General features: G+C 34.3%; 2 protein-coding genes across 3 annotated transcripts in view; one reads left to right on the top strand and one right to left on the bottom strand.

Moving 5' to 3' along the window:
• Positions 1-10212: 10212 nt before the first annotated feature.
• tmem130 (transmembrane protein 130) lies at positions 10213-18691 on the bottom strand. The gene is given in 8 exon segments (NM_001110034.1): positions 10213-10473; positions 12024-12130; positions 17203-17405; positions 17778-17862; positions 17962-18104; positions 18183-18354; positions 18431-18522; positions 18645-18691. Coding segments are annotated over 8 exon segments (957 nt in total). The 5' UTR covers positions 18653-18691; the 3' UTR covers positions 10213-10326.
• A 2882-nt stretch (positions 18692-21573) lies between these two features.
• baiap2l1a (BAR/IMD domain containing adaptor protein 2 like 1a) overlaps positions 21574-27038 on the top strand; it is a 44608-nt gene continuing 39143 nt past the window's right edge. Inside the window, exons 1-3 of one of the 2 annotated variants that reach the window (XM_087274736.2) lie at positions 21574-21791; positions 23796-23871; positions 24034-24120. In XM_087274736.2, the coding sequence (XP_087130862.1) occupies positions 21741-21791; positions 23796-23871; positions 24034-24120 (214 nt within the window). In that variant the 5' untranslated portion in view covers positions 21574-21740. 2 annotated transcript variants of the gene reach the window in all.

The raw sequence follows: 27038 nt of genomic DNA, 5'->3' as shown, positions 1-27038 counted from the left end.
TGATAATAGCTTGTGGGTGGCATTAGAAGTTGGTGAATACAGCACAAGGTTGAGGCATTTTGGGAAGGTTTTGGAAAGAAATGGTCTGCTTGTCTGTGACCTTCACCTTCAGGGAGAGAAAATCTCCAGCTTCCTCACAGCTCACGCCGCTGAGATGATTAACACTTTTGTTTACTCGTGCCTCTGCCTAATGCATCTCAGTCACACATCAACGTCATGAGCTTTGACTGGAAGTACACACTGGATTGTAGTAATGACTGTGCAATTTATAGCATTCATTCCAGAGATTAAGCCACAGTTTGGTATTTGTTATTATAGTACACTCCAAAAAAATGACTTTGAACCAACACAATTATTAAAGGTGCTGTACGTAAAATTTGACTCTTCTAAAGCATAAAAATATCATAATATGTTTAAAGATATTTAAGAAGTGAACATACTTATTTATCTAAAAAAACAATGCTGAAGTCAGATAATTTGCTTTGAAAACGTGTGACGGAAGGCAGTCGTTGTTTTGGTTCTTGCCCAATGCCAGTTTAGCCAATTCTATTTTCACACCCCTCGTGGCCTGCTGGAAAACAGCGTATTTAATTCATTCAGTCAAAATGGCTTTAAAAGCATGTGTCCGTGACTGAAATGCGACATCCAGTGGACAGTAACGGACTCCGAAATGAGATGCAGATCGAGAGTTTCACGTGAATTATTAATTAGCAAATAATATAAATATTACGCACTTAAACATTACAGGAGAACAGGTTACATTACCGCATGTCCTAACTACATGCTGCTTTACAAGATTTGCAGTGATAACCAATTGGACTGTTTGCATCAGATGAAACACTACAGAAATTGAATTGTGCTCTCACGAAATAGTATGGTTTAGAATGTAATTATTACATATTAAAACTCTTTAACATAAATGTATATGTTGAATCACTGATATTGTATTTTATTTTGAGTCACAGTTCTAAAGTTTAATTTCAAATGGTTTATTTTATTTTCAAGATCTGGAGTGAACTATCTGCTGCTGCTTTCAGCTGTAATTGTCATGTAAAATGGCATTCAAACTCACATTATTAGCATTTAACACTGAATAAAATTTAATGTTTTACATTCAATCCACTTAAATTTGTAAAAGTTATCAAGTTAACTTTGTTTGGACCCCAGTTAATTGTGTGGAACCCAGCACTTCTTACAGTTAAAAAAATTCTGCTTCACTCAATGAATATAAACACTGTACCCGAGGTTTTAGCAGGACTTGTATGCAACAAATAGTGTGCATATATGAAAATTATATTGGTTTATTTAATTCTTTAAATACAAGTGAGTTTTCCCAGAGATGGGTTGTGGCTGGAAGGGCATCCGCATGCGTAAAAAAAAAAACGTGCTGGATAAGTTGGCGGTTTATACCGCTGTGGCGAACCCAGATTAATGATAGGACTAAGCTGAAAAGAAAATGAATGAATGAATACAAGTAAGTAAAATACTGCAACATGGTTTTTGGTTAATCATCTCTAATAACTATACATCTACTACCAAAGCATTCCATAGTGGTCGTTTATCAAATACAGCATTTCTTCTTCTTTTTGTAAGTATGTGATGCTTTTATTAAGCAAGAATTCATTAAATCAGGGGTGTCCACACTCGGTCCTGGAGGGCCAGTGTCATGCTAACTTTAGCTCCAACTTGCTTTAACACACCTGCCTGGAAGTTTCTAGTATATCTAGTAAGAGCTTGATTAGCTGGTTCAGGTGTGTTTGATTAGGGTGGGAGCTAAACTCAAGGACACTGGCCCTCCAGAACCGAGTGTGGACACTCCTGCATTAAATGGATCAAAAGAGAAGGTATAACATCATATAATTTAAAATGTATGAAATTATTCAAATTTCACACTTTCTAAAAAAAACATTAATAATTGCACTACATTAATTACTTGACAATTTTACTTCTAAAGGACGATGTGATACTTAAGACTGGATTACTGGCTAAAAATTCAGCTTTGCCTTCTCTTTAATATATGACAATTATTTGACATTTTAAATAAGTTAGAACAAAAATGTAATTGTATTTTTTATTCTCACAATATTACTGTTTTGCTGAATTTTGATTAAATACAAAAAAAAAAAAAAAAAAAAATCAAACTGAAGATTTGTCTTGTTTTTAGTCCAAATATCCAGAAACATATTCTAGACCAGGGATGGGCAAACTCGGTCCTGGAGGGCCGGTGTCCTGCACAGTTTAACTCCAACTCTAATCAAACACAACTGCTTATAGATTTCTAGTGTTCTTAAAGACACTGATCGGCATGTTCAGGTGTTTTTGATTAGAGTTGGAGCTAAACTATGCAGGACCGAGTTTGCCCACCCCTGTTCTAGACAAATAGTTCCGAAAGTGGGGGTCGCGTGACAATGACAGGTTGATTTCCAAAAATTTCATTTGAGTAAACTATTAAAATTACCATATTTTATCCTTAACCCACAAAAAAGTAGCTTATAGTTACATAAAACAACAGCATGCAAGTGAAAAGCTATCAGCCTTTCATTTTTTTCATAGATTTGGTGTGTTTACATTAGATTAACAACACAGCAAAAATGTCAGATGCAGTAGATTTTCTAGCACCAGGTTAAACTTTCTGACACCTTTATGGGAATCAAATATATTAAAAATACATACAGGTCATAACTGAACATTAAGGATGATCTCTGAGTGGGGTTCTCCAAAATTTAACCAAAAATATACTTGTGCTGAAAACGTTGTGCCCACCAGTTTCTTTTGGTGAGGTTAAGATTAAACAAAAAATAAAGAATGACTATAAAAAATGATATGGTTGTTAGACTGATGCACTTTTTATGCTTGTGTTTATATTGTTGAGTGTGCAACATTTGGACACTGTAAAACCCAATAAGTTAAGGTAACTCTAACCATTTCAGGAAAATGATTGCAACAAATCATTTAAATTCAAAAACTAACCCTAATGAGTACTGTGAACTTAATCCGTTTAAGTAAAAAAAACAATGTGAGCAAAGAAAAAATCAATAAAGAGAACTCAAACCAACTGAGTACTGTAAAACCAAATAAGTTACGGCAGCTCAAACCATTTAGGTAAACCGATTGCTACAAACTATTTGAGTAAAAACAAAAACTAATCTATTGACCTTATTCTAAAATGCGGAAGTACGCCGGTCTTTGCGATTGTTGTAGAACTTCCAATTCAGTGGCCTGTGGGAGAAATGACTAGGAATAATAAACGGCTGCAAACAATCAAAGTACTTGCTCTACAAACAAATGTTTGCATTACTATACAGACCAAGTAGAATAATATAATTAGAAAATATCAGTTTGCAACATCAAGCAGCGTAACGAGCAGTTTTTAACATCTAAAAATGAATGGAAGTGAATGAGACTGGAAGTCTTGAGCCAAAAAGATTTAAATGGCTGCGCCCGCTCGTCTGCAAAGAATAAGGTGAATATTAGTACTGTAAACTTACTCCATTTAAGTTGAAGTAATGAGGTATTTAATAAACTCATTACCTTCAACACTGAGTTCAAAACTCTTTTTAAATGAGTATTAACAATCAGTCAATTTTAACTACACTCATTCCATTTCCCAAACTGTTGGGATTTACAGTGTATATTTGTGCACCTCCAAGAAATGTTGGGGTCACGAGTCACTGGCATAGTTATATTAGGGTCGCAGGCGGAAAGGTTTGGGAACCCCCTGTTAGACAAATAAAATTATTTTTAGATTGATTTGCTTACTTCACTGGCAGACTATTTTGCTTGTTTTAAGTAGAAACTCAATTAATTTAGACCTTTTTAAAAAACAAGACAAAATGTACTTGTCTAAAAATGCTTCTTGATTTAAGAAATCTTACACAGTTGGATTAAAAATAGGTCAAAACCTCTAAATAAGAAAAGAAAAATATTAAAATAAAATACCTCAACCTCAAAAATTGAGCAGTTATGATTACACTATGAAAAATCTATTTAGATGCTGATTGGCTTAATTAAACAACAAATCCTTGCTGAACTTTTGTGAAGAAACGTATTAAAATCTCTTCACATACACACAAGTCCTGTAACACTTTCAAGGGCAAGAATAATACCTCAGCTAGTTTTGAGCTGAAGGGCACAGTTATTACTAGACGAATGATGCATTGCTCATCTGTAGCCTTTAACCTACAGAGATATTCTGCAGTCCCTTGTGGAGCTGTAATTCTTGTCTTCCTGGTACCTTACAGTGCAGATGGCAAATGTCATTGATCATCACAGCAGGAAAATACAGGTCAGATTCATTCATTCAGAGAGAAAGAGCTCCGGGTCTTAGACAAGAAAACTCTCACTCATAATCACTCGCGAAGAAATATGATCATACTCTATACATCGCTGTGTTTTATATATATAAATATGGGTCAGCTTTAATGTTGTTAAAATATTCCAAAGTATGCTCGTTGAACTGCATGTAATTCTTTTTATCTGGTACTTTCTATTTTTAAAGGTTCATCACCAATGTCATCGTCTATTTGGATTCCAAGGAGATTTGCCTGAAGGCAAGACACTACAGGTGAATAGAGTGTAAAAAAGAACTAATATTTATTAGCATACCTTCCCAGTTTATTTATTACATTAAGAATTGAAGAAAGAAAATATTTTGAGTCTTCTAAAATGCTATGTTTACATAAGCAAATGAGGCATACTTTTAATTAGGGATGTCCTGATCTGATTACGTGATCAGAAACACGGGCCCAATCACGCAGTTTCGGACTTGATCGAAATCGAATGTTACCTCCTGATCAGGACTCGTATGTTTTCATTATTTTTAACACATCTATAGTATAGTTAGGCCTCTTTCTTGACTTCACACAGAAACAGCAACGCGTATGGCATGATATCACTTTGTTGCTGAGACGGCTATTGGTTAAATGCTGGCAAAGTAGAACATAAAAGCAACTTGAAGCGGAAAGCGCGAGTATGTCTGCGGTCTGGTGGTATTATAAAGTTGATGACGACAAAATTGCCATAGCAAACTGTGAGATCTGTAAACTTGGGATTGCCTGCCAGATGTTTTAAGTTGAGCTGCTATTTGTTTTTATATATTTTTTTATATTTACTTTTGTACTAAAGTCCAAAAGGGAAGAGTTGATGTTATTTATTATTTGATTGTTCAAGCTACCTCACAGAAGTGCTCTGTTTGTTAACAGAGTTGTTCAATGTTGAAATAAGAAACATCCTGGATCTGTTTTTTCGCTCTTCTTTATTCTTTTTTTTATATATATTATGGAACTATCAGATCAGGTTTCAGTATCGGCAAATGCTTAAAATCAAATGACTGGAGGGCAAAAAATCCTGATCGGGACATCCCTACTTTTATTAAATATGTGGTAATTTGGCTAAAGTCAGGTTTAAAATTCTATTTTTAGTTTTGACATATTTGAGCCAAGGGATCGAAGGGATTTTCTAAAGTTCATAGAATGCAAACTTGACCTAGGCATAGCTGAATAAGAAGAGTTCTGCAGACTGAAAGAATACACAGTGAGCCTCAAACATCGTTCTTTCTTGTTCTCATGTAAATTGAATTGGTGTAAAATAATAAAACATTTAAAACAAAACAGACTTTTGACGATTTACAGGATCATTAAAATACATTGCAAATTTTATACTTCCATGGCAACATGTCTGGTTTTATAAGCCATTGCGAGCCATTGAGTTTATAGCAGCTTATCAATGATGTACTGAACTGAATGCTCTTTCCAGAACGATGCGATCATACACTCCTGAGATCAACCTAGGTTGATTACACTACTTTCTTGAATTCACACTTAGCTCATGATTTATGCATAGCTTGTTTGGCATGCTGTCCCGAGAGAGACCTGAGCGCCTTTCGCAGGGCGAAAACTCCCCCGCTGCTGAGGCTGAATTTCCTGACATTAGAAAAAAGATTTTGGCTTATTCTTTCTATAATAAAGAGCATATTTGGACAGTGGGAGGAAACCGGGGAACCCGGGGGAAACCCACTCAGACACGGAGAGAACATGCAAACTTCGCACAGAAATACCAGATGGCACAGCGAGGACCCGACACCATTGATATTCTTTCTGTGAGTCAACAGTGCTAGTCACTGCACCACCGTGCCACCCATTCTGGATAAAGGTGTAAGAAAGGGAGGAGGGGGGTTTCTTCAGATGAAGATAGTTGTAGAAAGGAAATGAGGATATATATATATATATATATATATATATATATATATATATATATATATATATATATATATATATATATATATATATATATATATATATATGTAGAGATCATGATTCCTCAATGTGGGCCAGCTGGGTCAATCATGGTGCACATGCTCCTCTCAAAATTTGTTTAATAAATAATTCGTATAATTGTATTCATCAAAGAGCTACGATAACAAAATTGTTCCCGTTGTATTTACAGTGAAATTATAGGTTATAGTCTGTGACTGTGAAGCTGCTACTCTTGCTTATGGCATGCCATTTTTTTTAGATCGTAAAGCTATTATATTATCTTAAAAGTATATAAAAAAACTAAAGGCTTTTCAGAGAAAAGATGGATGGAAAACTACTCTATAGGCAATCAAGATTAGTATAAAATTAGGAGAACTTTACATTTTTAGTTGAACATGTATATTGTGCATTTAGCGGTGTATGTTTGAAATGAGGCAACAGACACATGTGAACTGATGAATATAAGTGCTCAGCACTAGCCGTGATTCTTAAATAACAGCAATAAACTAAATAAAAAACAGATGTAGCGAATTAGCTACAAGTGATTTGAAGATTCATTTGAACAGGGCTTCAAAAGAATCGACTCTTTAAATTCGAACAAACGAATCGTCCAGTGACGTTTGAATGGTCAGTTGATTTCAAGTATGGCTATTGCTATTAAAAATAAAAACCCATTTATGTTTAAGCAGGGTAACAAAATCGAAATTTAACTCCTTCAGACCTGAATTATGTTCCAAATTTAAAAAAAAAAATGTAAAAGTATATTTTCACAGTTCTTGAGGCTCCCATTAATGAGATCAAATTATTTAAAAAAAAATGTCATCACTCTTTAGGTGTATTTTTATTTTTTGTCCATTGTAGTGGACATGAGGTCAAAACAGTTGTACTTCCCTAACATTATACCATCATCATTACAAAGTAATGGTTCTACATCTGCGTCATGGTCATGATCTTCTCTGTCTTCTTGATCCTGACTTTTCTCTGCCTCATTCTCAATTTTTTTCTCTACCTCTGGTAACAGTGACTTATGTCTGTCTTGCCCTGAAATTGTTAGCAGAAACTGCCCCTTACAAAACAACATAAATGTTTTATATTCTAATTCATATTGATAGAATATTATAAAACCATATATGTAGATATATGGTATAGCAGCATTCAATTAATTGAGGAATTTAAAATTTTGTGAAATGCTCCATAAGTGAAAAAAACATGGGATGCCATGTGATGTCCATTATGGACGCAGGGTCTGAAGGGGTGTAAGACCAAACCAAGTGAACCTAAAATAATTTATTTAACTCTTCTATGGTCTCTTTAGGGTTACATTTAGTTTACACCAGTTCAGTGGTAATCTGGAAGAGTTACTTGCGTTCCTTTTTTGATGTGAAGAACTCGCTCTGTTTAGCTAGTGGTTAGCTGGTGGTCAGTTCTTTGCCCTCGCGAGGCTTGGAGTGGGGTGGAGTCGGTCGTTTCAAGTTTTGAAGTGGCAAAACTACTGATTTTACGATGCACTAAACTTAACTAGACTCTCGACGGAAAAGAAGGAAAGGTATCAGAGATAGGAATGTCTGAGTTGTGCAGTTAAACCATTTTGTTAGGGTCCATGAATACTCCCTGCAGTTCTCTGGGTGTTCTACCGGGGTTCTCCTGGATTCTATTTATGGGTTCACTCTAGTCTGAGCAGTGGCCTTAGATCACAAGCTTTTATAAGGATGGTTTTGTACCCACCGTCTAGGTTGTAGTGATTTGCATAGGCATTCTGGGTGTAAACTAATGCAGAAATGTAAAGTTTAACGTTTCTTAAAATGTTAATATGTTGCACACATATTAACATGAATGTAAACAATCGTTCAGTACACCAAATTAGCTTTGCAGGGACATCAAGCATGAACCATCTATGATCTTGTTTAGCTTTGGTAGTTTAACATTGATTGCAGAAGTATTAAAACCATAATATTAATACATGGGCAACAGACTTGTAAAAGTTTACATTAAAAGTATGAGACTCAAGCGTATAGCGTGTAGAATTTTTGACCAGGTCTCTGTGAGTCCATTTCTAAACGCATTCCTTTCATATTGTAAATACCTTGGAGTCATATTACACACTGACTATCCAGTCTTTTCCTGGGTAAGAGAGGTCGATGGTGTATTATTTATTGAATAAAGCAAAATAATTATGTGTCTGAATGGCCATATTCGTTACACAGAAATAAACTAAATAAAACTCACTTGTTTATGCGGAGGTTGATAATGATTACTTTTTGTGCTTTCAAATACACTAAACTCAAAATTTCACAAAAATACTTCTCTGTCAGCCCCTTTTGCTAAGTATAAGTTAGCCAATATATTTTATCCACAACACATGACTCTCTCCTAGCTAAAAAAAACCTCTCCACCACTTCAGTTGAAAATATTGTCATTTAACAAGGAATGTATTCAGTTTGTGTAAATATCATTCAACAACTGAAGTATGACTAATTTGCACATGTGTATTTCAGAGTACATCACGCTGTGCGTGAATGTAAGGCACTAACATGTGCTGCTGAAGCATCAGAGCAGAGCTCATTAATATTCACGATCCTTCCAAATATGGTCAAAAACAACCATTTTACATTCGGGGCAACTCCCAGGGTTGGAAATGGACCAGCAAAACTGGAGATTTGTTTACACTTACCTAAACCTAAGTCTAGATGTTACAAAAGATTTTAACATATTGTATCAATGCATTCTATGGCACATTTTTCACAGAAGAAAAAAATTCAGCTTTTTCCACAATATTTTTAGAATATAATGTTGTATAATCAGGCAAATCACATATATACATTGTAAAAAATATCTTAAATTCACAGTAAATTACTGGCTAATAATTGCATTACTTTCACAGTAAAATACTGTATGTAAATTTACAGCAAATTACCATGAGTACACAGTAATTTACTGTAATTTTGTTACATTAAATTACTGTGAAATTACAGCCAAATAGTTAAACTTCACAGTAGATAAGTCCATTACTGTGATTTCACAGCATAACCTTGTAGAAGTTAACTATTTTACTGTGAAGCAGGCTTTCCACGGATATTCATTCTGATATTTACCCTGACTTCGAAGTCATTTTGGGTGTTTAACAGTGTTTGGCTTTATAAATTATTTACTTTTGTTCCAGTTTATTATGTTTTTAGCTAAGGGCAAAGTTATGTTCATTAAAATGTATTAACATTTCCATGTAACCTTAGAAAACTAAATAAAGGTGGAGTGCACCCAATTTAAATTTACATAGCAAAATTTACCAAATTCAATTTACTATGACATTCATGTCGTTTCAAAACAGGATGATTTTATCTTTTAAAGTTATTTTTGAAGATGTAACCAAATTGTTTTTGGAGCTGCAATAACATTATGTTATTTCTAAATATCCAAAAAGTGCCAACACTGGCATTAAAGTTCATTTGTGTTAATATCTATGCTAAATGAAATCAAAAGAGTTTGACTTCCTATAAATAACATGCAAAAGATATAGCCCTTTTTACAGTAATCTGCTGTAACCATGCAACCTGCCATAATTTCACAATAAAACTTTGAATACAACACATTACTGTGAAACTTTACTGTGAAAAATTACAGTAACATGTTGTGAAATTCTGGACATTTTTTACAGTGTACATCCTGTAACTACCTACCAAATACTAAATACAACTGTTTGGTGTATGTAAGTACTGCTGAAATGGAGATGTATGGCTCAGACAAAAAACACATAAAAGTGCTTTTTGGATGTTTTCTGTATTCATTAGACAATTTTTAAAAAGAAAACCCAAAATCTAAAAACAATTCTCACATTAGCAAATGCAGCCTGCATGAATCAAACCCTGAAACCTTTTCAAATGTAAACAAAAAGAGCAGAAGGAGCATGAATGTGTTCATATTGACAGAGTGACTCAGATGAGCTAAGTGAAAAGCTTTTAGAGGTTCTATTTTGTGTTTATTCACAATGCTTGTTTGTGTCAAATATAAAAAGTTAGACCATACAGCAAAATAATGCAATGAAAGATCTGTTTTAATGAATACATCTTGTGTGAGACTAACAGGATTCTGGGTTGTAGGAAGGCCCTTGCTGATAAAGCAGAAGCTGGGTTTCATTTGTCTTAGATGCAGAAGAATTGCTCTGCAAAGGGACGGTGGCATCCTTTGCACGCAGTTCGATGTCTGTGAAGGAGACATAATCTCCCTGAAGGCAAACAAAAATAAGACAAATTGAGACATGTTACATTTGTAATATTTAAATATGTGTATAAAATATGTGTTTTTCAAATAGTTTTCAAGTGATGTTTAAGAGGAAGATTATTTTCAGATTAACATTAGTTTTTAATTACTAATTTATAATTCATTTAATTTAATTGTAATTTCTTTTGTATTTGCCATAATGATGTAGATATTATTTAACTAGTTAATTTGCGAGATCATTGTTTATAGTGCAATTTAAAGGCTTAACTAGGTTAGTTAGTTAAAGTTAATTTAGCAAGTTATTGAACAACAGTGGTTTATTAGCTAATCGGAAAAAAAAGATGTTCGTTTCATCAGCCAAACTAAAAGAAATTATATATATATATATATATATATATATATATATATATATATATATATATATATATATATATATATATATATATATATATATATATACTTTCCGTTAAACAGAAATTGAAAAAAAAAAATAAACAGGGAGGGGCAATAATTCAGGCGGGCTAATAATTCAACTGTATGTATATAAAAGTATATATATATATATATATATATATATATATATATATATATATATATATATATATATATATATATATATATATATATATATATACTGTGGAAAAAATCATTGCTTTGTTAAACATCATTTGGGAAACATTAGAAAAATAACTACATTTTAGGAAGGCTAGTTTTGTCTTTGTCTTGTAAACTATATAAATAAACTTAATCCAAAAAAGTACTTGGAGTACTACTGGGAAAAAACGCCATTGACATAAAATCAATTTAATGCATCCAAGCTGAATAATATTTTATTATATATATTAATTATTTAAACAGCAAGTAGAATGTTACAAATCTCTATGTTTCAGATAAATGCTGATCTTTTTCATATTTCTCAAATAATTCAAAAATATAAATGGAATCCTAAAAAAAATTACTGATTTGATTTATTTTTTTGACACTGAAGACTGGCGTAAACACAGCTGAAAATTTAGTTAACTGTAACTGTAAACTTTAATGTGTAGGCTATGCGTAAGTACATTCACAAAGTCATTTACTGAAGATTACAAATTAAAAAAATAAATAAACAAAAAGAAAGATAAAAAATAAACTACTACAGGTACATAAAAATGTGCTTTTATTTTTTAATACCTTAAAGCTTTACAGCTCACCCCAAAATAAACATTTCCTTATAATTTACAAGCCCTCAAAGTGTTCTAACCGTCTATGAATTTCTAGTTTCAAAAACATCAGACAGAGGTCGATGGCTGTTGCTTTCCAGCATTCTTCACGATATCTTCTATTGTGTTCAAGAGAAAAAAGAAGCTCAAACATGTTTGGAACAATTGGAGGGAGAGCAAATGATGACAAGAGTTTTCATTTTTTTAGTGAACCATTTAAACACTTTCTAGAGTATGTCAGCCTCTAGTGGACAAATCCGAATATTACAATATTATCCAGAAATGCCCTTCACAATCATGTTACAGACGTTATTCCCGGTTATTTGTGTTTTTCCTGATCTGAATAACTCACCTTACACATGAGAGACCGCTGGCGTGGACGACACACGGTCACAGAGATAAATATGAGGGTCGCAACAATCACTGCAGCGCAGGGCAATAGGAAGAAGAGACTTACATCTGAGGGAAAACAATGGACATTTTCACGTGACACACAAACACACAAACACAAATGCAAGTGGGAAATAGGACTGGGGGACGGATTCACAGCCTAATTCTTGTCCAATAGCATGTGGTTTATTTATTTTATGCAAATATCTAGAAGTTAATATTTTGTTACTTAAATAAACACAATATTTCCAGTTCTATGCTTGTGTTCACAGTAACACAATAAATTCTTTTTAACGATGAAACTATGCTGTAATATCTTTTTAATGCCACTTCTACTCATTTTGAATTATTAGTATTTACTCTAAAGAGATAGTTCACTCAAAATTTTTAATTCTGTCATCATTTATATCATTTGTCTCATAGCTGTTTAAGTACACAAAGGCAGATACTTTGACAAATGTTGTGAGCCATTGACATCCATAGTTAAAAAACAAACACTATGAAGGTTAACTCAAACACATTTACAACTTTTTTTGCTTTTAAAATTTAAAATATCTTTTCAAGAAAAAGTTTAAAACCACTTGGGGTCAGTAATAGAGAGTACATTTTCATTTTATTTAACTATTTCTTAAGTCTACCAGTACTTGTTATTTATAGTTTTTCTTCACAGCTTTTTACCACTACTTAATCTGTGCTTATTTATTCTGGTACCAATTCATTATATGGCAGTACCTATTAAATATACACTAATTATGCATTATCAGTATTCATAAGATAGCAGCACTTATAATTATATACTAATATTAATTCAATAAATACTTCTAATTTATTTATTTTACATTCTTATACCTACACTGCAAAATCGAACAGTGAAAGTCACAAAATTAAATAAATTAGTTAAACTAATAATTTTTTAAAAAGTTACTTCAATCAATGAAAAAGTTATGGTAACTCCTAAGCTGATTATATTAAGCAGAACACTAATCAAATGAGTTATGAATTAATTCATTTGTGTGTGTGTGTGTGTGTGTGTGTGTGTGTGTGTGTGTGTGTGTGTGTGTGTGTGTGTGTGTGTGTGTGTGTGTGTGTGTGTGTGTGTGTGTGTGTGTGTGTAACTTAAATGCTAAAAGGAATTCCAAACCATTTGAAAAGCTTTGTAGTTGTTTGGACCTAATTTGTTTAAGTTAAATGAACTAACAATGATTTGATAACTGAACTTAAAATGTTTAAGTTACAAATTCTTTTAAAAGTTTGATGATATCAACACATATGTGCATGTGATACAATATATGAGTTTGCAGTATACTCAAACCATTTTGTTTCAAAACTTAAATGCTTTGCCGCAAATGGTTTCCTCAAACAGTTTAAGTTAACTTATCGGGTTTAACAGTGTATTCTAAACAAACGGAGAAGACATGTAATAATATTAATATAATTTTACTGTTGTATTTATAATTATTATATTTTAGTATTGTTAACATTTCACTCTTAGTTTATATAAATAAAATATTTGGGGGGAAAGTAAAGCCCTAAAAAACAATATTGTGGAAAAGTAGAGTTCTTGAAGATTGAGAATAACTGGCTTAGAATGCACTAATTCATATGTAACACCTCATTTGAATCTCTTAAGAAGTTATTAAACATTTCTGAAGAGCTGCAAGTCATGTTGTACCGTTGAGTAATTCAGTGCTGAGGCTGAATGAATCATCAATGAACAAAAATGGCCTGAAGGTATCTCAAACGTCATGTTGTGCTGCTTCAAATGTCACAGTATTCTGACAGACACAGCAGTGTTAAACGTTTATCCTTATTCACACAGCTAATATTTTAGTGCAATAAAGGGTAGTTTACTCAAAAATTCTGTCATCACCATTATATTTGATAGAGTGCCCATATGCAATTGTTCTGCAAATAAAGGTATAGCTCACACAAAAGATTATTTTTTTAATACGTTATCATTTACTCATCCTCCACATGTTTTAAACATGTTTAGGGTTTTTTTTTCTGTTGAATTCAGTGGAAGAAATACTGAAGAATGTTACAGCCATTAGCTACACAGTTAAGGATTTTTGTAAATTACACAGTATATATGTAATACTGTAATACTGTAATATGAACTGTATTTTACTGTTTGACATTTATGCAGTATGCTACTGTTTTTTAAAGATGTATTGTGAAAAGTTGTGTGTATTTTTTCATAATGGAAATGCCAAGATGTGCAAGAGCAGAGAAATGCCAAGAACAGATACTTTACATTTTGTAAAAACGGCAGTGGTGTAAAGAAACAAGTTACAAATACTCCAATTACTGTAATTGAGTAGTTTTTCTCAGAAATTATAATTTGCTAAGTAGTTTTAAAGATGTGTACTTTTACTTTCCTTTGAGTACATTTCTAGAAATGTATCGGTACTTTTACTTCACTTTCCTTCAACCTGCAGTTACTACTTTATTATTTCTTGTTTATGGGGATTAGAAAAATCAGTCCTGTGAGTCCAATCAGATCACATACAGAAGGTAAATCACATCATAATGAACTACCTCAAGACATGGGCGATTTATAATTGTATAAAGGCATTAAAAGTGTCCATAAAGATGTCCAAAATCTTTACACACATTGACCCAGAGATTGTTTAGATGCATGTCACTGATGAGAAGATGATGGATGTTTTGCTGTATGATGACCAAAATGGCCTTAAACACCAGGCAAGCAGAAGATGTCAACATGATTAGATTGACATTGTACCCCAATGTCGTGGGGACATTGCATTTTGTTTGGAAATGAAAATTGGATTGACCTCAGAACTCAACGTCATTAACGTCCAACCTAAAATCAACCAAATATCAATGTCTAATGATGATACAGCTTGATGTTGTGTGGACGTTACCACCATGACGTCTATCAAATGTTGGATTTTGGTTGCCATACATTATGAATAAATGTCTGTATTTGACGTTAATATGACGATAGTGTAAGACGTAGGCTTGATGTTGGATTTTGGTCGATTTCTAACACAACCTAAAATTAATCAAATATCAATGTCATTTGATGTCTTTAACGGATGTCAAAATAACATCCTTAGACGTTGGCTAGACATTGAATTTAGGTCACCGGACATCACAACCTTAATCTAACCCAATATTAACGTCTTATGACAGTGTGTGCCTGCTAGCTGTGCAATAACTAAATGCCCTACAGAATATTACGTTTACACACATCCACAAATTACATGTAAACGCATCAGCTTTTTACAGCGTAATACTCACCACTCACTACTCATACAACAGATACTTTTACTCTACTTGCACTACATTTTTAGGCAAGTAATAGTACTTTTGATTTGTCAGTCTTCTTTCCACCACTGAAAAAGGGGCATAATAAGTCCTATTTAATAGAGAGAGAGAAAAAACAGTGGCTTGACCACATTTCACAATATCTGAAATGTTGTTTTGGTCATTCTTAAACCCCTCAGCCAAAGTCCACCATCAACTGGTTCAGTCTAATTCACATCTTTGTATGGAACCATAGCTATTGACCTTTAACATTCACTTGTTTTGTGTTCAACAGAAGAAAGAAATTTGAGATTAGAACCAGCGGAGGTTGATAAAATGGTGAGCATACTGTTTTTGGGTGAACTATTTTTTGAAAAAGTCACAAAGGTGAGTAACTGATGACAGAATTTGGTCCCTCTTCATATTAAGTGTCCTTAACTACTATGTACTTGCATCAAAATTAATTACAATGTACTTACTGTGTTTATAATGTATTTGAGAACACTTGTGGTGCTTTTGAGTTGGGATTAGAGGTTGGGTTATGGACAGGTTTGGTTTCATGGGTAGGTTTAAGGGTGGGTTAAGGTGTAAGGGATGGTCAACAGTGTATGTACAAATGTAATTACAAAAGTTAATTACAGATGTAGTTACATACATGTATGTAATCAAGCATAAGTACACAGTAAATACATGTATTTACACAAAATATTAACAAAATATTAATTCCTATGTAAGTACATATTAGTTAAGGCCACTTCAAATAAAGTAGGACCCAGAATTTTCTTTTTATTCCACAAAATGTTTCAGTTGTCCCACAAAGTTATATATTATTTTATTGCAGGAACCCGCTAATGTCTCTTTCATTCATTCATTTATTCATTTTCCTTTGGATTAGTCCCTTTGATCATCAGGGGTTGCCACAGCAGAATGAACCGCATGAATGAATTTATCTAGCATATGTTTTACACAGCGGATGCCCTTTTAGCTGCAACCCAGTACCAGGTAACATCCATAAACACTCATTCACACTCGTACACTACAGCCAATTTAGTTTATTCAATTCACCTGTACCGCATGACCTTGGACATTGGAGTGTGTGTGGAAGTTTCCCAGAGATGGGTTGCAGCTGGAAGGGCATCCGCTAAGTAAAACATATGCTGGATAAGTTGGCGGTTCATTCACCAGAGGCGACCCCAGATTAATAAAGGGACTAATCTGGAAAGATTATGAATAAATGAATTCACCTATAGCGCATGTGTTTGGACTGATGGGGAAACCAGAGCACCTGGAGGAAACCCACACAAACACAGGTAGGTATCACTGCAGCCCTGAGACCTCCAAGTGGGAGGAATTACACCGCGAGTAGATTGGGTGACCTCCAAGTGGGAGGGACTTAAACCTTGGGCTTAGGTGATGTAGGTGGAGCAGATATTAATAAAACACATCAGGTTACTGTGAGGTTGGGTTTAGGGTTGGGGTAGGTGTAGATGTTAATAAAACACAACAGGTTACTGTGAGTTTGGGTTTAGGGTTGGGGTGTAGACATTCATAAAGCACAATATTGGACTCTGTGTCATGTACAACACATTAAATAAATAAAAACTCCAGATTTGTACAGGCCACTTGGAGCTCAAGTCCCACCCACTTGGAGCTGGCTCCGACATCCGCTTATACCCTTCTCTACGAACACAGGGAGAACATGCAAACTCCACACAGAACAGCCAACTGACCCAGTCAGGACTTAAACTAGCAACCTTCTTGCTGTGAGGCGACAGTGCTAATCACTGAGCCATCGTGTCACCCAGTGTCTCTTTTAATTTATAAAATAAAACTTGTTGTATATACAGTATGTATAAAAGTATTATACTTACGACCGCTTTGCACATAGACGCTGTAGAATGTCTGGAGGCTGCTGATGTTATTTTTCACACTCAGGTCTAAGCAGTGCGTTCCTACAGATGTGAAAGTGTAGTTCAGACAGAAAGTGTTTTCATAGATCTGGACTAAACTGCAGGAAGCTGGATTGGGTGTGTGGCAATCAGGCAAAACTCTCCAGCACAGCCAAACCGGAGGGCTATAGACGTCACATGCAATAGAGAAAAAAACAATGATCAAAGTCTGATGACTTTTTATTTAATCAAAAGTTACACAATGAACAATTCCCTCTACAATAACTTACTGGCAGTAGTTCGCCAGTAACTTACTGTAAATCTATTACAGCAAAAATACTATATTTACATTTAAAGTACCATTTATCTTGCTGTATGTGTATTAACAGTATTGTATATCTTAACGGTAAAAAATACTATAATGTTCACAATACATCTATCAAATACAGTAACATACTGCATAAATGTCCAAATGTAAAATACAGTTCACATTACAGTAAAATACTGTGTAATTTACAGTGTAGGACTAAATATATATGTTTGGAAATATGCTTTACCTTCCTCCAACCTCAAAGGACAGTCTGCTGTTTTGGTCGACGTTATAAATCACAGGTCCTATCAGATCAACGTATCTAATAGCATCTATAAAACAACATAATCTTTGACTTGTTAGCATCACTGGTACTATAAAAAGGGTCAAATATAAACACTGATAATAGGTGATTCAGAATCTGCACTCACCTAATACAGTCAGATCCACCGAGTACAGGCCAGTCATCCTGGAATGCTGAGGTCCATCTGTTTCAATGCTCAGTTTTAACGTGTAGTTCCCTGGTAAGGCGTAGTAAAACTTCACAAAAGGCTCTGGGCCTTTATGCACTTCCCTAAAAACAATGACAGCTGTAAATAACATCATTTTTTTAGAGATACGAGAAAATTAAATGTATTAAAATATGAATTACCCATTGCCCAAATCCCATGTGTATGTAAAAGAGACAGAGCGCAGGATATGCCTCGGGTCATAGAGTTCAAATGAAACCACTGTTTTAGTGTAAGATGCCAGATTCCCTGTTTTGCGCAAGTATGTTGAATTCCCTTCCATCTGATGGAAAATAAGCTTTCCTTTGACATTTCCTTTGGTAAAACACATTTAATCATCAGAATCTTCACCAGTGAAAACAAAGCCAAAACCTTAAAAGGAGCAGCTTACCAGATAACTGATGATGAGGGGTTTCTTCTGGTATCCCAAAGGCAAGAGAGGAAATCAGTGAGAGAAAGGTGTGAACCAGAACACTCCGGATCCTGGTGGAAATCGGTTTGCAACTTCATACATAAACATTTAACACAAAATCTGAAGACTACATGATTAGTCATCATAGAGAAACAAGTATACATCTATATTCAGAGCAATATTTGATATTTACCAGTCCATGTGGACTCTTCAGCACAGATCTCCAAATAAACAGCTTGTGACTCGAGTGTGACTGAGTGAGCATTTTAAGTCTTTCATGTTGTTTGGTAAAGGCTTGAAATCATGTTCACGTGTTGAAACCTTATGCTCATATGAATAATGATATGTGTTGTGCTGTCACGGCAAATATAATTCATGCAGAGATGTGACTAATTCACAAACCCATTTCGCTAAAGGCTTCTGAATGGCTTTCCAAGAGGACGTGCAAGAAATGGCTACATTAAATCCCAGACTGTTAAATAATCTACTTATATATCAAGATCTGTTTGGCCTAGTGATGCGCTTCACAATACTTTATCTTAGCTCAAATATGGCAATGAATTGACTTTTTCTGGTTGCAAGAACTCAGTCTACATATACCATAACAATCAATGTATGGCCCTATTCTGAATCCCCAAGGTTGTTGGAATGTTGGAGTTCTAAGGGTTGCACTTTTTATTCTTAACAAATATATATTTATATAAGGAAAGTAGTTATGTACTGTATATATACAAAAGAAAGAATTGATTGTTGTCCTATACTCCGAATTTGAGTTCTGCATCTAACACAATGGAACACACTGAAGTAAAAGCAGACACCACAAACACACTCAGCCTATTACTATTGGGGATAGGACCCCCTGGTCATATTCAATTCACATATGACTGTATATGCCTCTGCCAGCTTTATGTAAAATCAGGTCTAGGAGTTTTGGACAGTGCTGATGGTAATGCAATACAAGTAACAAATAAAGTAACACAATACTTTTTAAAAATAAAGTGATATCTGAGTTACTTTTAAAAAATGTAATGTGAGTTACTTTTTAGTTTAGTTAGGTCACTTTTAAAAAATAAATCCCAGAATCAAAATGAATGTAATCATGTTAAGTCCGGCATACAATGAGAATGCTGGAACAGACAGAAATGAAGACAGCAGAGCCTTAGATGTTTGGGATGGAAATATTCCAATAGTTTTGAACACATGGGAAAAAAAAAGGAAAGGAGGATTATTTGAATGGACAGTGGTTGTACCTTTTAATAAAACCAAAAGTACAAAAGTCGCAACCACATTGCTTTAAATTTTCATTAATCTGTTAATGGCATGTATAGCTCTGGGGCCAGGATGTTCTCAGAAGATAACATTATCCTATATTACATTTATTATGTGTGTTTTAAAGGTTGTACAGTGCATTGTTAATTGCAGAGCTCCTCTATTTAAAAAAAGAAAAGAAAAGAAGAAGAAAAAAACTGCAAGTTTTGGAAGTATATTAAGCCCCACGCAGAAAAAGTAACACAGAAGTCAAAAGTAATGTAACACATTACTTACCAAAAAAGTAACTAAGCAACCCAGCAATATATATCTGGCCCAGTTCTGGTCCACATAATCAGCTTTTTCTTGGCCCACATGCTGCAGTAAATTACGGTGCATGACTGGACCAAGTCTAGCTTCCAGACAAGGGCCAAACATGGACCATTTCTTGGCCAAGTCTGAACTGAGCCAGATATGTTGGTACCAGGACTGCAGTGAAATTGAAAAACCTAATAATCATTGCATTTTAGGCATGCTGTGGGCATGCTTTTTCTGGAAGCGGCCTGATTAGAATTTTTTTTCTTTATTTGAAAATAATAAAAATGTTTTTAAATGTGGGTCAAGATAGGCCAAACTTACATGGCCCACATATCATTTTTTTAACATCAGGGCCAAATAATACATTTCACGTCTGGCCTAAATATTCTATGCCACCTTAAAGATGGTGCCAACTCTGTCAAACCAAGGTCATGTTTGGCCCACATGCTGTATGCCAATGCCGGATAAGTGCCTGCTGTGCCAGATTTATGCCAAATCAGGACCAGAATTCTTTGCTACCAGGGAAGGCAACTAGTTTTTTGGGGGGGAGTAACTCATATTGTAATGCATTACTTTCTAAAGTAACTTTCCCCAACACTGGTCTTGGGTATGTAATATGGACGGGTTAGTATAGTAGCAAACAACTTTTAAAACAGCAAGCAGAACTACCTTATCTCTCAGTGACTCTGTAGAACAACACACACGGCCACAAAGTGGCGCTGTAAAAGTTGAAATGTCCTCAGATTCTGTTAACACATTCTGATACAGTATGAATTTGATATACATCTTCGATCCACACATCACTCTCACAACATCATAGTTGTTTAGCACAAAATCAGCTAAAATGACTCAAATATGGATATTGCAAGTGAAAGATAAATTTTGAGCAAAAACAAATTGGTTAGTTAAAACACAATTTGACGGACTGCTTATTACAACCATATTTTACCTTAAGATTAGTAAAATATAACTGTATAAACTGACTTAGGCCTATATGTCACTGATTTGGAAATTGGATTTGCATTTATTCAATATTCAGTAATACTGAAATGTTTCTGAATACTGATATGATTTAATATAAAATGGTATTTTCAATATTTAAAGCATTCCAGCATGTCATAAAGATTTATTTATGATTTATTTTTATTTATGATTTAAAGCGATACCATTTTTTAAATTTGATTTTCTTTTTCAAATCTGTACCGCATGAAGTTATTTATTTGGGCAATTAATAAAATACTATTTTTTTTAGTGCGAGCGCATTGATATTCAACCCAGTATTTTTACATATAGTTTGTAATGTTTATGTATTATTTGGATTGTATTTTTACTGAAATTGATATTTATAAATTTATAAAAATTTATAAATAATTATATTTCAATAAATATAATTAGGCTACAATAGTCAAATTCTACAAAGAAAGTAGCAATATTGAGAAAAAATCATACCGAAGAGAAAAAATACCTTTTGTTTGTAGTCTTGTAGTTCAGCTCTGACGTCACGGATCCCACCTTTCCACGTGTGGCATGAGGTCGCGCGGAAAGGTTTCATCCTCTCCTGCATCAGTGCAGTGTCGTGTTTTCTCGGGAGCGCATGAGCGCTCTGTTCTGTGCCGCTTAACAAGCCTTAACAGGTGGGACAAAACGCAGCTTTTAGGATCTTAACAGGGAAAGTTTAAACAAACAAATTGTCACCAAGGACGTTTGAGGAATACCTGCTAAAATGTCTCGAGCCTCGGAGGACGTGAACAAACTCACCGAGAGCACATACAAGGTAAAGTCGCTTTAAACTGCGTGATGTGTTATTTTACAACGTTCACCTGTTAGTTTGCCAGCATCACACATAGCTGTGTTCGTTTGTTTGTTGGTTGGTTTTTAAATAACAAAGTGTTGTTTTACTCTTAACATTTTTGTCATTTAAGGTACGTGTAAGTTGAGCAATAGATGCATGAGTGCATTTTAAAGTGTTTCAGTTGGGTTTCTGGGTTGAGTTAAGAAACCTGTTTGTGCTGGACTGTTTCTGTTATTGCATACCTGACTCTTCATTGTTTTACCAAGGGTGTGTTCTTGGGAATTAGAAGTGGAACTGCCCAGAATTGCATTACAGAAGGGCATTTCAATAGAGCAATGGCCCTTAACTTCAGGAGGACTTTGATCTTGTTGGCAGTATAATCACAATTATAAGTCAATGTTTAAACCAAGATATTTTTAGATGCAGTAGTTATTTTTAGAAAGTGATTTATGTGTTCTATTTTATTGCATATACAATAAAATGTGATTCACCTAGAGTGGAAAATCCCCTAAAACTAGGCATGGGATGATAACCGTTTTCAAGGTATACCGTGATTTAGAAAAGTCAAGGTTTTAAAACTGACAAATTTTTTACTATACTGTTCCTAAGGTATATATGTAAGATTTAATATTTTTTTTTTTTTTAGTACAACAGTATCTCTCGCAGAAAAGATATGAAATGATGGCGTTTTTTTATCGTAAAGAAATCTGTTTTTGAAACAAATGAAGACAGCTGAAGTCAATGATTTATTTTCATTACTCGGCCTGACACGTTTACTGTTCCAAAATGCTTAAAATGTTTCACAAAATGAATTCTATTGTGTTCAAAGGGGGGAAAAGTCTTTGTTTTTTTACCCAGACATTTAAAAATAATATATTTTAGAGCAGTAATCACAATACTGCGAAACCGTCAGAATCTTATACTGGCCCATATACCAAAAATAAAATACTCTAATCATTTGTTTGACTATTGACGGTTGATTTGTTCCAAAGTTGTCAGGTGTCTTCAAGTGGTGGTTCACCCAAAAAAATATAGTTCACCCTCACCTTAAGTCCTCAGTTCATCTTCAGAACACAAATTAAGATATTTTAGAACAAAACTGAGAGCTCCCTCATCCTCCATAGACTGCAAAGTTTTTTGACTCAAGATCCAGAAAAATCATCTAGCAGTGTCTTTGCTTTGGTGTCAATATAGGGTGCATCTTCACAAGAGTGCCGTGGGCATCTGGGTATTCGGAGTATTAGTGCACAGTGCTCATGAAAGCCCTATACTGACACTGAGAAGAAGCTGTTAATAAAGTCATCATTTTTGTTTCATAGATGCACAAATGTATAGCTTCTTAATCTTCCGGTTGAACCACTCAAGAACATGGACTGTGTTAATGATTTATATGGTAATTTTCTGGACTTTGAATGGGTCAGAAACATTGCTGTCTAATGAGGATCAGAGAGCTCTCAGATTTCATCCCAAAAAAAGTCTTTGTTTGTGTTCCAAGGCTAAACGAAGGTCTTGGGGGCTTGAAACTAGACGAGTAATTATTAGATCCATCATTTTTTGAATGAACCATCCCTTTAAAAATGTTTAACTGCTTTTATCCAGACAACAAAAGTCCATCAGGCCTGTGGAATTGCAAACTTATAAAAACATTGAACTTATTGCACCAAGCCACCAACATAAAAAAAATATTTCCAAATGCAGTCATGTTAAAGGAACAGTTAAAATGCTGTCATTGTTTACTCGTCATCAAGTTTTGAATAATATAGGCAACCAAACTATTGCTAGTTACCATAATTTGTTTTTCCATGATTAAGTGAGATTAAAGTTTTTATGTCTTACTTAGAGTTAGAAAAATGATGACAGTTTTTATTTTCAGTTCATATTTCTTTAATCAGAGTCATTTTGACATTCCTTCAGTTTTATTCAGTAGCCATATAAGATGTTTTCCATATAACTTTAAAATATGAGCCTTGTTTCCTGTTCTTCCAGAATGTGATGGAACAGTTCAACCCAGGACTGCGGAATCTGGTTAACCTGGGGAAGAACTATGAGAAATCAGTTGCAGGTAATCACATCACTTCATTTACATGAAGCAATGCACCATCTCCCCTTTTTTGCATGAAAGGTTTTCCAAATTCTGACCAAAGCCAATGTTTCTTTCAAAATGGCTGAAAAGTGTCCAGCATGGCTTCCTGTTAATCAATATGACTTATTCACTCTCTTTCAGCAATGACCTTTGCCGGAAAGGCTTATTTTGATGCACTCTCAAAAATAGGGGAAAGTGCTGCTGTTTCGCCGGTTTCTAGGGAGCTGGGTAAGTATTACTTTAATAACTTGGTACCATCACTCAGAGGTCTTATTCGCTGATATGGATGTGCTGTATGCGTAGATCGTCTTAACATGTCATAGTAGATGATTCACTGTTGTCAACGCATCTTGGAATATCTTGTTTCAGTTATTTCCTCATTTTATCAAAAATCTGATCTATGTTTGCGTCTGCTTTAAACCCCAGACAGGTTTGGTTCTTGTTGACTTTTTGTGACTCAGCATCAGTTTGATTCATATCATCTGGAAATAATGACAGAGCTTTATTGTGATTTGTAAACTGTCATCTGTTTCATAGCAACGTTTCAAATTCCCCATCGCAGGTTTGGCTTTTTTTTGTGCAAATTACAAACATTAATATCTTAGTCTTCACATTAAGCTTTTAATTTGCTCAAAAATGATGCAAACAATTCCTGGTAAAAATACATTTTTGCTTAGTGTAAATGGGTTTTTGCTAGTAAGGGTGTAACTGTAAACAAAAATGACCGTTTTCATGCATACCTTGTTTTGAAGTCACAGTTCAGTGTGTTTTCAGTACTAACTGGGTGATAAAAGCATATAAACAATTGCTTATTTTTCTTTTAGATTAAATGGATATTTACTGAATAAATTCAAAGTATTCAGTTATAAAAAGTATTTTAACAAATATGCATCAGCTAGTTCTCTAAACTGTATAGTGAGCTACAGAGCTTTCAGTTAACAAGGAGCTATAAAATTAATTTTTTTTAGATAATAAAAAGCGGAAACATAAATTGCACATGAGGTAGGTTTGATATTAGCATCTAAATTAAGTTTATGTATATAATGATGAAAGCAGTATTGGGCAATAGCGTCGCTACAAGTAGTGACGCTACTAGCTTAACTACGTTTATCAGTAGCGTGGCGGTAGAGTCCTTGCTTTCTAAATCAAATAGTTTTTTTAGTCAAGTAGTGCAGTAGCATCCACACAAACTACATTTACTGATTGCAGATCAATAAGTGACACCACCGCCATTCACATAGCTATAAAGCCAGCGTCTAGCCGATGAATGTAAATCCATATGATAGCGAAAATAGCAGATTCTTCTTTTTGTTGTTTTACGATGGTTGAAAACAAACTTTTTGGCGAGTTACATCCAAAGACTATTGAATACACAAGACATATGATATGACTCGTATCTTTTTGAATGGGGAAAAGTGTAACTGCCTATATGGTGAATAAAGCCCTCCCCACTAGTAAGCCAATCATTGATCGCTATGTGGTGAAAAAAGCCCTTACTGTAGTACAGGAGCCAATTTATCGATCATTATGTGGTGAAAAAAGCCCACATTCTAGTACAGGAACCAATCCTCAATCTCTGTAGACTGTTGGTACTCTAGGGGTAGGGGCTTGGACCAGACATAAGTGTCTGCAGATTTTGTGTGATTTGGATGTTTAGAATTGAAACTAAAGACAGTTGTTGTTCAATTTTATTGGTGGTTCGTAATTTGAAATTCAATGGTAAGCTTGGCAAGCAATTTTTAAGAATTTGATGTTTCCCCATTCAAACAGAATGCCTGAGCATACTGCCCGAGAGACGTTTTAAAGATGGCTGCCAAGTGAAATGACTTGCCTTAAAGGGACTTTGGTTACTGTCACCTCTCGCTCTGGACAGTGACATCGCCAATCAATCATTGGGCTGACACAGAAACTCTTTAATATACAGAAGTACTACTAATACTATAGTATTTTAAATGTGTAAGTATGTAAAAAAATGTAAATGTAAAATTTGTTTAATTTCAGTAAATAGCTGAACTTAACAATTATGTAGCATATGCTTCATTGACAGTTTTATTGATCACTAAGTGAACTGACTTGGATTAAGGTTGCTTTGATTTAAAAATGAAAAAAAAAAGCTTTCTTGTAGCTAAGCTACCTTTGCATTGTACAGTAGCTTTTCAGCTTAGCTGCTACATTTCCCAGGGGGTACCTTTTAGTGTAGTTTCAGCTACATTTTAAGTAGAGTAACTAGCTTAGCTCACTACATTTTCCAAGAAGCTTGCCCAACCAGAAAAACTTTTTTTTTATCTTACCCAAGTAATAAAACGAAGCTTCTAGCAATTGTTACACAATGGATTCTTTTTATAATATATAGTTTAGTTTTATTTATGAATCATTAGAAATCACATTCATTCTCATTCTTGAGATTTAAAGGTCCCTATTTATTTATTAAATTAATATGTATAAAACCACAGTTTCAAATTAAGTTCCAAAAGTGCAGTGGTTAACTCAACACTCTATTTGTTCACTACACTAGCTGAACAGACGGACTCTTTCCAAAGATTTTCTGCAGAAGAACACTCCATGCAACGAAATGCCCTTTTAGTAGTTTACCAAGTTCTTCTAGCCTTGTCTTTTCTGTCTGGAATCTCTTCCAGATGACCACCAGACACCAGTGTGAATTTCTGCACAGACTGGCAGCAAACAAGCAAAGCAAACAGTAACTCTGTGAGACTTTGTCTGCAAAACTTTCTGTCCCAAATCCCTTCAGGAAAAAAAAAAGATTCCAAGCTCAATTGTTACAAAGGAATGCATTGCTTAGAATTGTGACATTTGATTGACACCGTGATATGATTAAATGAATGTTGTGTCAGTATCAGCATGTCTGCAATAATGCTTCAGAATAATCCATAATAAATGTAGATGAACACAATTTGAACATTGTTATTTAAAATAACTACACAGACTGCATGATTGAGCCATATGCGTCATGTATTGAATTACAACTGTAATTCTTCATTTGGTTCTGAAACAGTGATTTTGCTCAAGTATTTAAGCATTTGCTTGAAGTTGTAGGACTGGAATTTGTCAAGTACTCTGTTTGGTCACCACCCTTTTCCCTTGCTTACACAAGTTTTCTAAATTAGTACTGAAAGAATAGTCCATTG

This window comes from Danio rerio, chromosome 12 (assembly GCF_052040795.2).
Source record: "Danio rerio strain M-AB ecotype USA chromosome 12, GRCz13ab, whole genome shotgun sequence".
NCBI lineage: Eukaryota > Metazoa > Chordata > Actinopteri > Cypriniformes > Danionidae > Danio > Danio rerio.
The sequence above is the reverse complement of the archived record's forward strand: the minus strand, read 5'-3'. Positions and strand labels throughout refer to the sequence as shown.